Below are 15,597 nucleotides of genomic sequence, written 5' to 3'. Positions count from 1 at the left end.
GTCTCCATCCCACATGTCGTGGATTCTTCCTGGGTTCGCAAGCTGCAAGGGGGGGGGGACTCCCCCCTCCCTTGGCTTGAGCTGACATTCTGTTTTCAGGAAGGTCTTAACATGGGGGAATATCCCAAAACACGATCTTCCCCCTGTGTTCTGATGTGGTACTTCCCATTCTGCTCTCTCTTTCCCACTTTGTTCCCTTGCATTTGTAAACCAGGCCTAATTCAGGTTGCATCCGAAGTTCTCTATAGTGGTTATGTTTTATGGTATGTGGTGTTATATTTTTACATGGCAGTATGCTTGATATTGTCGAAGGCTTTCACAGTCAGAGTTCATTGGTTCTTGTAGGTTATCCGGGCTGTGTGACCGTGGTCTTGGTATTTTCTTTCCTGACGTTTCGCCAGCAGCTGTGGCAGGCATCTTCAGAGGAGTAACACTGAAGGACACTGTCACACAGCCCGGATAACCTACAAGAACCAGTATGCTTGATATTTTAAGGTTTCGCGGTTTTTAACCTGGACGCTGCCTTCAACATTTTTTTGCACGGCGCCCTAAAATATCTCAAACCAATACAAGTGGATATGCCCCCTTAAGAGTGCCTGGTATCTTAAGTGCAGCATAGTACGGTGGTTAGAGCGTCGGACTAGGATCTGGGAGTCCCAGGTTCGAATCTCCACTCTGCTATGGAAGCTTGCTGGGTGACCTTAGGCCACTCTCACTGCCAGCCTAACCTACCTCACAGGGTTGTTGTGAGGACAAAATGGAGGAAAGTAGAATGATGTTAAGCTGCTTTGGGTCCCATTAAGGAGAAAGTAGAGGTATAAATGAAGTAAATAAATAATGTGTTGAGAAATCTCAGGTGGCGTGTACCTTGACCTGGAGTCCACGGCTTCCAGCTGCAAGTGGGAGGTTGCAAATTAGAATCCTTCCCCCACCTGTGCCCAAAACTCACTGTTTATGGAAGCTACCTTGTCTGTGAGAATGTCTGCTTAGAGTCAGGGATTTTTCATTGGAAGGGAATGTCTGATGAGGGAGTACACCAAGAATCAGTGCCACCTACAGCCAGGAATGGTACAGTCCAAGGAGGGCCGAAGCATGTGGGTAAAGGCTGCTCTAGATAAGGTGAACAGATAAGCATCCAGGCAGGTGTGGCGACAAAATGGTATTTGGTAACACATAAATAATGCAACTTAAGTTAATGTGCATTTATTATGCTGCAACGTGGCCTGTCTGTGTTACTGTTCTCCCGTTTGCAACCATGAGATCTAGAAGCATGGCTTGTTTGTTTTTAATTGACATTGAACTAAGAAGACTGTCAGACTTTGTGCTATCAAGGGATGGTCCCTGCTCTTGATTGCTAAGTACTCTTAAAAAAAAAAAGAGAGACTCCCTTCCTTAAAGACTGGGTCCATCCCTCTCCTTGAGTCATTCATCTTAACTTAACCTGACCTGATTGATGTAGTTCAATATTGTACATAATAGCCAATGAAGTTCTAATTGGGTGAATCATTCAGGCTGGGTCCTGGGAGAGCTGGAAGCTTTTTATATCTGTGAGTTTACGTAAAATTCAATAGAGCTTGGCGGGGGGGAGAGGAAATGCTGGTTTCTGAAAGAGAAGAAAAAGAAGAGAATGGGAGACATCGGGGCTGTGCTCGAATATGATAGTTTTCCGTTGTAGAAATGAAGAAAAATTCTGCATGGGGAAGAAATGCAGGAAACAACCTTATGGAGGGAGCTGCGTGGGATGGTCCCACATTGCAGTGAGCTGCATGTGCAGTTTGCTGTGCTTTCCCCAGTATGGCTTCATGGGAGGGGCCATGGCTCAGTGGTAGAGCATCTGCTTGGCATGTAATCCCCAGCATCTCCAGTTAAAGGACCAGGCAGGTAGGAGATGTGAAAGACCTCTGCCTGAGACCCTGGAGAGCCGCTGCCGGTCTGAGTAGACAATACTGACTTTGATGGACCAAGGGTCTGATTCAGTAGAAGGCAGCTTCATGTGTTCATGTGTCAAGTGCATATATGGATGTGCACTGTGTGATTAATGGACATAGGGATCGTGTCACTCTAGTCTTGGACTGTCTACAGTGTCTCCCAGTTTGTTTCTGGGCACCATTCAAGGTGCTGGTTTTGACCTTCAAAGCCCTATATGGTTTGGGACCAGCATACCTGAAAGGCCACCTACTCCCTTGTGAACCCGCTTGACCATTACAGTAATCTTTGAAGGCCCTGCTTCGGGTGCTCCCACTTTCTGAGATTGGGGTGGGGGCAACCCAGCAGCTGGCCTTCTTGGTCATGGTCCCAAAGCTCTGGCACTCTCTCCCTGGGGAGAGTCGCCTGTCCCCTTCTGTAGCCTTACTCCACCAGTGGGTGAAGTTTTTTTTTTATTTCGTTTGGCGTTCCCTCAGTGATCCCACCCTCCTGACCAGTGTTTTAATTGCTGTTGTTATGTCTCTGTGCATACCGTATTTTAGCTTTGTTTTTAATTGTTTTAGTGATGTGTGTGTGTGTGATGGGAGGGGTTGGTTTTAATGGTTTGAAAATGTGATTTTATCATATCTGTTTTAATTTGTTAACCACCTTGGTGCCCCTTGTGAGGGCAGAAAAGTAGGATATAATTTTTTTAAATAAATGAAAGACACCCTTTCTATGTAGGACATAGGTGGCTCTTTCTTCTTCCATCTTCAGCCATCTTCAAGTACTTGAAGGGCTGTCATATAGAGGATGGTGCTGAGTTGTTTTCTGTTGCTCCAGAAGGTCGGACCAGAACCAGCAGGTTGAAATTAAATCAAAAGAGTTTCCGTCTAGACATTAGGAAGAATTTTCTAACAGAGCTGTTCCTCAGTGGAATAGGCTTCCTCGGGAGGTGGTGAGCTCTCCTTCCCTGGAGGTTTTTCAGCAGAGGCTAGATGGCCATCTGTCAGCAATGCTGATTCTATGACCTTAGGCAGATGATGAGAGGGAGGTCACCTTGGCCATCTTCTGGGCATGGAGTAGGGATCACTAGGTGTGTGTGGGGGAGGTAGTTGTGAATTTCTTGTATTGTGCAGGGGGTTGGACTGGATGACCCTGGTGGTCCCTTCCAACTCTATGATTCTCTTCCAGTGTGCTCTTAGAGCTGCTTCAGAGAGCCTTCTTCAGGTGAAGAGATCTATAAATCTCACTAGCTTACTAGTATCTCTGATGCCTCTGGCCCTCCCCTCCCCAAGGTTTAAAATGTAATAGATGGTTCTTGGAGAGTGGGAGGTTTAAAATCACTGTCTCATCCTGAAGGCTCAGACAGTGCACCAAGATGCCATTAAAACTTACTGCCAGAGAGTCAGCGACTGTGTGGATCACCTATTAATCACTTGTTCATAGAAGAATCTTGGAGGTGATTCACACAACGGCTGGGCCTACGGAGGCTTCTGGGAAACAGCTGAGATAGCCACAGATGCAATTACTTCAGGGAAAGGTAACTGGCTAGTATCGGGAAGGATGAACTGCAGGAACATTGGGAGTGCGGGGAGCAGACCCAGTCTTGTGAATAAATCTGCAGAAACGTGCAAGCCTGCAACCTGTTTGATAGCCTTCCTGTCTGAAGCAGTGCCATTTGTAGTGGTCACTTGGAGACAACTGTTTCCTCGCCATAGGTGAACAGGAAGTGGCTAATTGCAGGCCATAGCAAAGAAGAGGGCAGGCAGGCAGGAAGAAGAGTTGGTTTTTATATGCCGACTTTCTCTAACACTTAAGGGAGAATCAAACCGGCTTACAGACACCCTGTGAAGTAGGTAAGGCTGAGAGAGCTCTAAGAGAACTGTGACTAGCCCAAGGTCACCCAGCTGGCTTCATGTGTAGGAATGGGGAAACAAAAGCTGGGTACCCAAGGTTGGGTAGAAATCAAACCAGGCATGTGTATAGATTGTAAAATCTATTACTAATTACTCAAACATCTGGTCAGATTGGTTCTAGTTGTAATACTGCTTTGTATATGTCTGTCATATATGATGTGTGCAGGTATCAACCTAGTAGAGCAGTGAATGGGGGAACAAATCCAGTTCACCAGATTAGCGTCCGCTGCTCGTGTGATGAAGTGGGGAATCAAACCCGGTTCTCCAGATCAGAGTCCACCGTTCCAAACCATCGCTCTTAACCACTACACCACGGCAGCCAGCCACCCAGAGTGGATCCAAATGTGGCTTTCGCTCGTGTGAAGATCCAGCCCTGATCTGAAGCCTTTATTGGGGATGCCGAAAAAACAACAACAAACACTGAATCCCCTCTGAGACTATACCCAGCCTCTCAAAAATGGATGTTAGTCCCAAATTTCTTTTTGCTCCCCCCCGCAATTGGTACACAAAATTCAGCACTTTAATATTTGATGCGGGCTCTTAGCAATTTTCAACAATGTAAACACTGTTTTTCCCCTCTTGTCGCTGCTACCAGCGTTTTTGTGTTTTTATGTGAAATCCCTTTAACCACAAGATGGGAGAGGAAACCAGATAAAATCTAATTCGCCCGGCCAATTTGAAGCCGAGCGGCCAGATCCAGGTCTGTTTATTGGCGGCCTGTGCTCAATTGAATTCTCTGCATCCACCGGCAAACGGCTTTGCTGCTTTTCATGGAAACTGGAATAGGTTGAGGGGGGGGGGGAACAGAGCCCAAACCACATTATCTTGCTGATGTGATTATGTTCCCTATTCCTTTTTTATTTTGTTGTTGTTTAAAAAGAGGATATGAACACAATGGAATGAAAATATTTCCCCCAACCTTTAGGGAGTAGTTGGCTTAAAGCACCAATGAACAAAAGAGAAGAGAGGCTCAGTTAATAACATAAGAAAAGCCCTGCTGGATCAGATCAAGGTCCATTAAGTCCAGCAGTCTATTCACACAGTGGCCCAACCAGATGTCTCTAGGGAGCCCCCAAACAAGACGACTGCAGCTGCACCGTCCTGCCTGTGTTCCACAGCACCTAATATAATAGGCATGCTCCTCTGATCCTGGAGAGAATAGGTATGCATCGTGACTAGTATTCATTTTGACTAGTAGCCATGGATAGCCCGTCCTCCATAAGACCAAAAGGAAAGCCCTGCTGGATCAGACCAAGGCCCATCAAGTCCAGCAGTCTGTTCACACAGTGGCCAACCAGGTGCCTCTGGGAGCCCACAACCAAGGCGACTGCAGCAGCATTATACTGCCTGTGTTCCAAAGCACCTAACAGAATAGGCATGCTATTCGGGTACTGGAGAGAATAGGTATGCATCATGACTAGTATCCATTTTGACTAGTAGCCATGGATCGTCCTACCCCCTCCTAAAGCCTTCCAAGTTGGCATCTGTGATGGACGAAGAGTTAGTCTTAAGAAAAAGAAGAGGAAGAAGAAGAAGAGTTGGTTTTTTTATGCCGACTTTCTCTACCACTTAAGGGAGACTCAAACTGAGGGTGTCCCCCACTCCCACCCCCCACATTTAATTTAGTGTCTGCTTGGTTGAAACCTCCTATTTTCTAGCCAGCTTCGTCTGCCTCCTTAGAAGGCTTTGCCGCCGATGGGATTAAATAACAATGTTTTAAATTTTCCGAGCCACTTCTTTTGGGACACAAATGATCCCTAATTAGTGATCTTAATTATATGCCAGAACTAAAGGTTTTTGTCTTTTTTTTAAAAAAAAAAGTCAGCATGTGGTGTTAGCCTTGGTGAATCAATGAAATAAATTAAATGATAAACCCGCTGGTTGCAGCGTCTCCATGTACCACTGAGGGGCGGGGGGAACAGCTGTGACCATCAGAAGAGGCCCAGTGGGTCCCATCAAAGGTCCATCTAGCCGAGTATCGTGTGGTCCAAAGCAGCCAATGAGATTAACCTAGAAGGCCATGGAGATCAAGTCTGCCCTTATTGCCCCCCCAAGCATTGGGGTTTGGTGACTCTACCTTGAAATGCACCCCCCCCTTGGAGCCTCGAAAAAAATCCCCATAGACTATAATGGACCCAATTTTTTTTTCAGGAAACCCAGAAAAAAAACAACCCTCCATTTACCAGTATGGGTATTTGGCTTATTTCAGGTTTCCTGAAAAAAAAATCAGGTCCATTTAACCCGAACCCAAAATTTATCATTTAAAAAAAAAAATGCACAGCCCTAAATCTGGCTTGGTGTCATATTTACCCCAGTGTGGCTTTGAGAGTTTCTTGAGATTCTTTTGTTAGAGAGTCCCAGTATCTACCCCGTGTACCTTGATTACAAGATAAAGCTGTTAAAAAGGTTTGCAAGTGCTCTAAATATGAAGTGATATTCAGAACATTAGTCGGGAGGTAGTTTGGAATTTCCTGCATTGTGCAGGGGTTGGACTAGATGACCCTGGTGGTCCCTTCCAGCTCTATGATTCTATGATACTGCTTCTGAACATGGTCATCCTGGCTAATAGCCCTCTCCTCCATGGATTTGTCTGGTACCCCTTTAAATCCATCTGTGCTAGGGGCCATCACTACATCCTGCAGCAATGAGTTCCACAAGGGAAGGTTCTGTGCGATGTACTTCAGTCGGTCTGTCATGAAACTACTGCCCAGTTTTCTTGGATTCCTCCAACTTTAGTATTATGGGCAAAGGAGAACACTCTACTTTCTCCATGCTGTGCATTATTTTAGAATTCTCAGTCATCTCCCTCTACCCACATTGCCTTTTTTCTCAGCTGAAACCCCCTTCCTCAGATGCTCCAACGTGCATGATCATTTTGGCTGCCCTCTTTGGCGTCTTTTCCAGCTCTAGAGCATCCTGTTTTTGTGACAGTGTGACCAGAAATGTACACAGTATTACAATTCTGGCCATGCCACCGAGGCACTGCTGCGTCAGCAGTTCTATTGTCAAACTCTTTCCTAATAATTGTCAACATGGAGTTGTCCTTGGTCACCTGTTGCCCCACACTGAGCTGACTGAGCCGGCCACTGCTACCCCCTCCTAGCCTCTCGGACGCCGTCAGTGTAGTTTGAGAACTGCTCATTCTGATACATGTTTCCTTGACTTGCATCTTAAATGAGGATTGGTCCTTAGTGTTTAAGGACACAAATTGTCAATGTTCACCTCGCTTCTTCCAGATGCACTTCAACAGAACTTTATCCTTGCCAGACCATTTCCGCTGGTTAGAAATGCATACGTTCAGACGAACTTTCTTATTGGCGAGATGTAATGCCCTAGACTCAGCCGAGACACAAGGGCGATACAATAAAATTACAGCAGAAGAACGAAAATGCCCATTTTGTCTGGATCAAATAAACTCCCCAGCCCACATTTTAGCATGTCCACAAAATAATATTGCACGAACTAAATATATTGCTCTCTGGATAAAACTTTTAAAGACACTTTCTGAGAAGCGGATACTGCGTTATCTGCTGTCAAATAGATCAGTCAATTGTGTGTGAGATGTGGCGACTTTTCTCTTTATAACGTCAAGGGAAAATTAAACTTCATTTCCCCCTTTTAAAGTGTGAAGTAGTTGATAGATAGCCAGAGGCTGTTAAATCTAGGGAAAGGATTTTTCCCCCTTTGCGCTGGTGAAGATTGGCAGGGATTGGCGCAATGGCCAGTCCCTGTCCTGTCGCTCATGGCTGTGGTTTCTTCAGACTGTGGGTAGAGCAGTTCCACGGTGGAAAATTCCTGGGTACCTGGTTATCCAGGCTTGGGGTTGGAGAACTGGCGAGTGCCTAAAATTACTTCTAAATAATTACCAAGTTGGCAGGGGACAAACATCAGTATGAAGCCCACCCAACAAACTTTGCAGGAACGTGTTGGGATTTACGACCTTATTGTGCAGCATGGCAGAAATGGAGCACTAAATCAGGGATACTGTCCAGAACGGTGCTTGCTTGCTGTTCCTGTTATGTCCGGGGAAAACGGGAGTGCAGAAGCTTCCTAAAAATCAGTCCAACACAGAGCTATGCATGGTTAAGCCTGTTGATTTTTGATGGCCTTCCGCATATTTCCGCTTGTTTTACTGCAGAGGGTTTGCTCCTCCGCAGAGACGAGTAGGAAGCTGAAGGTGCTTTTGCTGGGTTCAGGCCTGCTCAGAATGCTGGTTTTGCACTAACTTAATACACGTTGATTTATGCTCTGCCATCATTTATTAGTACAGCCTCTTAGCGTGGGCATAAATTACCCCCATGTGTCAAAATGTGTTTTTACTGGTATTGCTTGTTTTAGCAAAATTTACAGCAGGTTACGGCAGGTGGTTGCAGGCACAACTTCTCAAGGTTGATTGCGCATTCGGTTCTCGCCTCCACTTCCTTTCGTCCCGGTTTTAGCAAAACGGGGGCTCGGAATGCTTTTTCCAGAATTGTGTTCCATAGCAAGGATGTTAATCCTGGCAATGTGCAGGATTTGGTCTCTCCTACCCGAATGGGATTAGCTTGCCTCAAGCCAGGAGCGCAGTAGGGTGATGCTCTGGTCCTCTCCTTCAGTAGGCAGAGCAGAAGCTTTGTGTGTGTTAAGTGCCGTCAAGTCGCTTCCAACTCATGGCGACCCTATGAATCAATGTCCTCCAAAAGAGCTAGCGTGGTGTAGTGGTTAAGAGTGGTGGTTTGGAGCGGTGGAGTCTGATCTGTAGAACTGGGTTTGATTCCCCTCTCCTCCACATGAGCAGCGGAGGCTAATCTGGTGAACTGTAGTTGTTTCCCCACTCCTACACACGAGGCCAGCTGGGTGACCTTGGGCTAGTCACACTCTCTCAGCCCCACCTACCTCACAGGGTGTCTGTTGTGGGGAGGGGAGGGGAAAGTGATTGTAAGCCAGTTTGAGTCTCCCTTAAGTGGTAGAGAAAGTCGACATATAAAAACCAACTCTTCTTCGTCGTCTTATTGTTAACAGCCTTGCTCAGGTCTTGCAAACTGAGTAGTGGAGCATCTGCTTGGTATGCAGAAGGTCCCAGGTTCAATCCCTGGCATCTCCAGTGGAAAGTATCAGATAGTAGGTGATGTGAAAGACCTCTGTCTGAGAACATGGAGAGCTGCTGCCAGTCTGACTTTGATGGACCAAGGGTCTGATTGAGCAGAAGGAAGCTTCATGTGTTCTCCTTAGGACTGTTGTGTTCCTCTCTTGTATCGACACCTCCTTTTCCCTTGCGGTCTCAGAGCTTAGCCTTAACCATGCTTAGCAGTCTCCACTGATGCTTTTATTAACTGTAGTGCCAAACCACATCGTGGTCCAAAGTAGGTTTCCAGACTGTGGTTTGAGCTGCTTGCAACCACCGGAAACTTTGGTGCTGATGTGATGGACACATGAATCTGCCTTATACTAAATCAGACCCTCGGTCCCTCAAGGTCAGTATTGTCTACTCAGACTGGCAGCAGCTCTCTAGGATCTCAAGTTGGGGTCTTTCATATCACATCCTACCTGTTCCTTTTAATTGGAGATGCCAAGGATTAAACCTGGGACCTTCTGCATGCCAAGCAGAGGCTCTTCCACTGGGCCATAGCCCCTCCCTGCTACTGTATGAACTTGCCCAATGGCTGAGACCTCTCTCATGAAGCCCTCTTCTTTGTCCCACCACCCTCTGGAGTGAGTTGGGCGGCTGCAAAGGACAGGGCCTTTTCTGTTATGATACCAGTGGAATTCCCTCCACCTGGCACCCACCCTATTTGCTTTCCAGCTGCATGTGTTGGTGCTCTGTTGATTAAGGCCTGGTCTTTTCCTGCTATCCTTCATAATCCGTTTTAATCTTAGTTTATGCTGGGGTGTTGGTTTTTTAAAAAAAATGCTGCTCTGTGCTTTTTTGTGATGTTTATGTTGCTTTTGTTGTTGTAAGTTCTGTTCATTGAATTCCCCCACCCTTTTAATTGGAAAACCGTTGCAGGTGCATTTTTGGTTGGCTGCCACATGTAATATAATGTCTTTAAATAGCCCTAGGTCTGAGAAGGGAGGATGCCCACATGGGAGGGGAGGGAAATTGGGCGTTGGGTGCTTCCGATCTTGGCACGTTTGCATGGGGGGGGGCTTGGCCTCAGATTCTCTAAGTGTCAGCTGGGTGTGCTTCGAGGGAGCCATTGGGTGGCACTCTAACCTCACTCTTTCTCTTTGCAGACCGGCTCTTCTCCCGGAACCGAAAACGTGGTGTCCCGCGACGCTCTGGTGAGTCCATGCAGGGGGAGTACAAAAATGTAACTTTCCTCTCAAACTGTTTGACTCAACCAGAGTGTTCTTGCCGACTAGTTGTTCTCCTGATCTGCTTCCGTTTGTTCCTTCCTGGGCGTCAAGGCAGAAGAGGTTAAAACGAGCTGTGCAAATAATCTCTGGGTGACCTCTGAACTTTGACCTTTGGCTGTTCCCCCCTCCTTACCTTTCCAGGGGTGAGACATGGGTCATCCGAAGGCTCCCGGGACTTTCTTGAATGTTCACCTGCCCATGGTGGATCCTGTTGGCTAAAGGCTGCTGGAACAGGGTTTTGATGGGTGGGTGGTGGGGTCCTTCCTAATCTGGATTTGCTCTTGAACTCAGTGTAAGGCAAACCCAGGGGTTTCACAGCTTCTAACAGAGAATCAGAGGGCATAAATAGGACCCCCCTTGCCCCAGCATGTACAGATGCCGCTTTTCCTACTTTTGTGACTGGCGTGAGCCACCCAGTTGATTTTTATTTATTTATTTGTTTGTTTGTTTTTTCAGTTTATAACCCGCCCTCTCCAGCCCAGACCAGGGCGGGTAACATCATCCAAACACATCAAAACATCAACAATAAAATTAATAGTTCTAAAATTAAACAATAAAACCCAATTAAAAACCTTAAAACTCCAGATGGTTCCTACTTTAGCCCATAGTGCCCAGAATAAGCAGCAGGTTGCCCCCCCTCATAACAAGAGTAACATAAAAATGAGGGGGGGGGAATAGGTGATGACGCCATTATTTTAGACAGCAATTATTGCGTTATTTGGGAGAAAGGAAAGGAGGGGGACTCCGTAGGGATGGGGTTGATTGGCGAAACCTGTTTCCTGCCTTCAGTGATACTAACGTGCTGCAGTTTCTGTAACCCCGCCCCTTCATCTGCATAGCCCCACCCACAACTCCATGCCTCGGTCACTTGAGAGTGAGACAGGTATGCAAGGACTGAGATTCTGTTTACATGTGTGCTGTTCATACCCCAGTCTTGCCCCAAAATTGCTCCAGCAAGCTTGCGGATGTTTCCCATCTGGGTCTCCCTGGGTGACCTTGGGCTAGTCACAGCTCTCTTAGAGCTCTCAGCCCTACCTCACAGGGTGTCTATTGTGGGTAGGGGAAGGGAAGGTGATTGTAAGCTGGTTTGATGCTTCCTTAAATGGTAGAGAAAGTCGGCATATAAAAACCAACCCTCCTTCCCTGGAGGTTTTTAAGAAGAGGCTAGATGGCCATCTGTCAGCAATGCCGATTCTATGACCTTAAGCAGATCACGAGAGGGAGGGCATCTTGGCCATCTTCTGGGCTTGGAGTAGGGGTCACTGGGGGTGTGGGAGGGAGGTAGTGGTGAAATTCCTGCATTGTGCAGGGTGTTGGACTAGATGACCCTGGTGGTCCCTTCCAACTCTATGATTCTTCCTTCCCCAGATATTTTTTCTGTGCCAGTTTCCGTTAGCTTTAGCAGATCATCATGTCCCTTCAAGCCTTACTCTGGGCCTTAATTTATTATTTTTTAAATATATATATATATGTTTGCTGACACTGATACCTGTGCTTTTTGCCACGGGTTTTCCACAGAGCCCTGCACCAGCTTGCTCTTTTCCTCCCCCCCCCCATCTCCATGCCCCCCACCCCGCAGGCTGACAGAAATTACCTTCTGTTTAATTAACATCTTCTCCCCCTGCTCTTTATATACTGCCGCATAATTGCTCAGAGGAAAGAGAAACGCATAGCAGCTATATATCTATATATAGCCGTACATATAAAATAAAAATAATTCATTGGGAGAGAGATGGGGGGGGGGGAAGAATCACAAAACCAAATCAGCGTCCCTGAAATATAATCTGATCTCATGATGGCAAATATCTGCGTTGGGAGTGCTGGGGTTCTCGTTCTGGAAAAGGGTCTTTTTCACTCTCTTTCATAATTTTGTTTTTGCTGTCTGTCTCCTGGCCTCTTCATTTTTGCTTAGGTGTTGTCGTTGCTCCCAGCCGTTCATCTCCAGACACCTTAATAAACTGGCCGTTCACTCATCATCTACCGTGCTGACCCTCTAGGCCGGGGGTCCCCAACCTTTTTAAGCCTGCGGGCACGTTTGGAATTCTGGCACAGTGTGGTGGGCGCAGCCATAAAATGGCTGCCACAGCTTACACATGAACACACATGAAGCTGCCTTATACCGAATCAGACTCTAGGTCCTTCAAAGTCAGTATTGTCTACTCGGACTGGCAGCGGCTCTCCATGGTCTCAGACTGAGGTCTTTCACATCACCTACTTGCCTGGTCCCTTTAACTGGAGATGCCGGGGATTGAACCTGGGACCTTCTGCATGCCAAGCAAATGCTCTACCACTCAGCCACAGCCCCTCCTCCCCGTCCTGGGTTTCTAGACTGGGTTTTTGTCAGCTTAGAATGCCAGTTTATGGGAGAAATCTAATTCCATTTATCCTGTGAGCCTGCATACATTCGTCATGGGTAAGCAGGCCTGAGCTTCATGGTAGAGCAGTGAAAAGTGCAGTATAATAATCCTCTCCCCTTGACACTTCTTCCCTTTCAGGTTTTTCCTAGAAATCGCATTTTTCCAAGATCCTCTCCGTGACCATGAGGGCTAGTAACTTAATCACAACCATATATTAAAGCATCAGCTGCCATTTCCAAAACAACCGTGGCTTTAATTCATTGCACGCCGGCCAGTCCCCTTGGAGTAACCTCCCCACGTTCCAAACGGTCTCTCGCCAAACGAGGGCAGCGCCTTTTGCGCTCAGTGGTGGCAAATGGACTGAGTCGAGAAAGGGAGCCGTAATCCATTATTATTATTGTTGTTATTATTTTTAATTTTGGGCTCTCATTTCCCTGCTGTCCGTTTTGGCCCATTAAAATTTTGCCTGGCCGCTCCGCAATGGGAAGTGTAACCTTGCGGCTTCACCCGGCGTCAGCACCTCGCGCTCGGATGCCGTTTTACAACTGAGTTTGTCATTTGTGGTGTGGGATCGACCTCTCCTTGAGTCCAGATGCTTAGTGCCACGCCGCCCCCCCTTCTCAGACGTCCCCCCCACAAGCTTTTGTTTGCTCTGATCCTCTCCATAATCCTTCAATCACTTACAGAATTCTGAACAGGCTTCCTGGTTCATTTCTCTCTCACACACCCCCTCCGCCCCCCACACATGCTGGACATGCCATTCAGACAAAGACATTGGTTTGATGGTGTTTATAACACAGCCTGTCTGATTACAACTGGGGGGGCACCCCCCTCCCCCATTTTCTCTGAATTTAACCTGATAAAAAAAGAACTCTTTTCTATTCTATCCAGGGCTATATGTGCGTTAAAATTCTGCACCAAGATCCTGGCACCTTTATTAATTCTGGCAATTGAGCAGTTGTGGTTCATTTCACTTACTCTGTGTACTTTGAAATTCGCTAGTCCTGTTGGAGAGCCAAGAGGGATGCAGACCCCCCCCCCAAAAAAAAGGGCAACCCAAAGTTATGAAGTGTTTGAGCAACTTCCTTAGGAGGAAAGCTGAAAGTGGTTTGTCAGCTGAAGAAAAAAAGACAACTGAGCAGCAACGTGGTAGAGGGAGGTTTACACAACTGTGTATGGTTGGAGAGAGAGAGAGCACATTCCCTCTCATAACAGTAGAATTCAAGGTTGTTTAGAGGTATTAATGAGCAGCAGAATCAAAAGAGATCATTTTTTTAAAAAGTGCTTCTTCACCCAATGTGTAATGAGTTAAATTGTGGAACTCCCTGCCCCAGGTTGTGGTGATGGCTGCCAACTTGGAAGGCTTTAAGAGGGGAGTGGACATGTTCACAGAGGAGAGGGCTGTCCATGGCTACTAGTCATGATGCATACCTATTCTCTAAAGTATCAGAGGAGCATGCCTATTAGGTGCTGTGGAACACAGGCAGGACGGTGCTGCTGCAGTCGTTTTGTTTGTGGGCCTCCTAGAGGCACCTGGTTGGCCTCTGTGTGAATAGATTGCTGGCTTGATGGACCTTGGTCTGATCCAGCATGGCTTTTCTTATGTTCTTATGAGCATATGGAACTCAGAGTCGCAAGATGCAATAACAGCTGCTGGCTTAGGTAGCTTTAAATTCAGAGAGTAACCTCTGTTGGTGCCTGTTAATTGTGATAGCTAAATGGAGCCTCCTGGTCCAAAGGCAGTATACCTCTGGGCACAAATGGGGGGGGCAGCACAGCTGTTGCTTTCATGCCCTCTGGGCTTTCCAGAAACATCTGGCTGGCTACTGCTGGAAATAGGGCTGAATGGAGCACACCGTGGCCTGGTGCTGCAGGGCCTTTTCTGATCTTCGTAAGGCCTGCCTAACTGCTTGAAAGTTATTTATTGGAAATATTTGTATCCCCAAATCTTCAGTCAATATTTGTCTTCTGAGATTTCAACGGATGTAGCTTGCACACTTTAAAAATATCTTCAGAGACCTTTCCACAGCACCCCATTCCTCAAAAAAGTTCCCCACGCAAAGACATGGCTCTTTCTTGGTGTTTGCAGCCTATTACTCTCTTAACCATTACACCGGTGTGGTGTAGTGGTTAAGAGCGGTGGTTTGGAGCGATGGAGTCTGATCTGGAGAACTGGGTTTGATTCCCCACTTCTCCACATGAGCGGCAGAGGCTAATCTGGTGAACTAGATTTGTTTCCCCACTCCTCCACAGGAAGCCAGCTGGGTGACCTTGGGCAAGTTACAGCTTGGTTAGAGCTCTCTCAGCCCCACCTACCTCACAGGGTGTCTGTAAGCTGGTTTGATTCTTCCTTAAGTGGGAGAGAAAGTCGGCTTATAAAAACCAACTCTTCTTCTTCTTCTTGCTGCGACAGTCCTAGCAATTCTGTGAAGGTTTCCAGTCCTCATGGCTCAGAACACAATTGAAAGCAGCCCCATTTCTTGGGTCCAAGAGTAGCTAAATCCAGATGTTTGGGGAAGGTTTAACAGCTGTTTTCGGGGGTACTTTGGCATCAGCTGTGTTCACAAAAACAACACAAAGTTTTGGTTAATTATGTGCGTAAGTGCTTGCCAAGTGCAGGCAGGATGGGCATTTTTTGCTTCTTCCTTCTGGCACGTGATGGGTTTCTGACGTAGCAGCTGGCGCTGAACAAACGCCTCACTCTGTTGTCTGGAGAATCAACTTAAAACAACCCTGGGGAACTATTTGCAGGCGGAAATCGGTGGCGGAGAGAAGGGTGAAGCGTGACCGCTCCTGGAAGCAACACAGATTCTTCCCCTTTCTGCCCCCACCTTCATCTCTTTCCCCTCCCCTTGTTACGTTCCTAGCAACTAATTTTAGATTTTCAAGGAGAGAGATTGCAGAATTTCATGGCCACACCATGTGGAAGGGAAAATTCCAGTTTCTTGCGTGGGTTCTCCCCAGGACCATTCTAATGAAGCTTGAGAAGACACGTTGCCACTACTGACAAAAACAACAGCAATGTGCAAAAACAAACAGAAGCAGAAAAGGGTCCTTGTTTGTAACTGTAAGCTCCTCCA

At 46.8% G+C, this 15,597-nt stretch overlaps 1 protein-coding gene across 1 annotated transcript in view; it reads left to right on the top strand.

Annotated features, from left to right (window-relative positions):
* The window catches only part of PEX14 (peroxisomal biogenesis factor 14), a 124,170-nt gene that overhangs the window by 3,046 nt on the left and 105,527 nt on the right, over nucleotides 1-15,597 (top strand). Inside the window, exon 2 of the mRNA XM_056865217.1 lies at nucleotides 10,038-10,085. Within this exon, the coding sequence (XP_056721195.1) occupies nucleotides 10,038-10,085 (48 nt within the window). The remainder of the gene's footprint in view (nucleotides 1-10,037; nucleotides 10,086-15,597) is intronic.

Source organism: Euleptes europaea, chromosome 19 (genome assembly GCF_029931775.1).
Source record: "Euleptes europaea isolate rEulEur1 chromosome 19, rEulEur1.hap1, whole genome shotgun sequence".
NCBI lineage: Eukaryota > Metazoa > Chordata > Lepidosauria > Squamata > Sphaerodactylidae > Euleptes > Euleptes europaea.
Note: the sequence above shows the minus strand (reverse complement) of the source record. Positions and strands in the feature narration are given on the sequence as shown.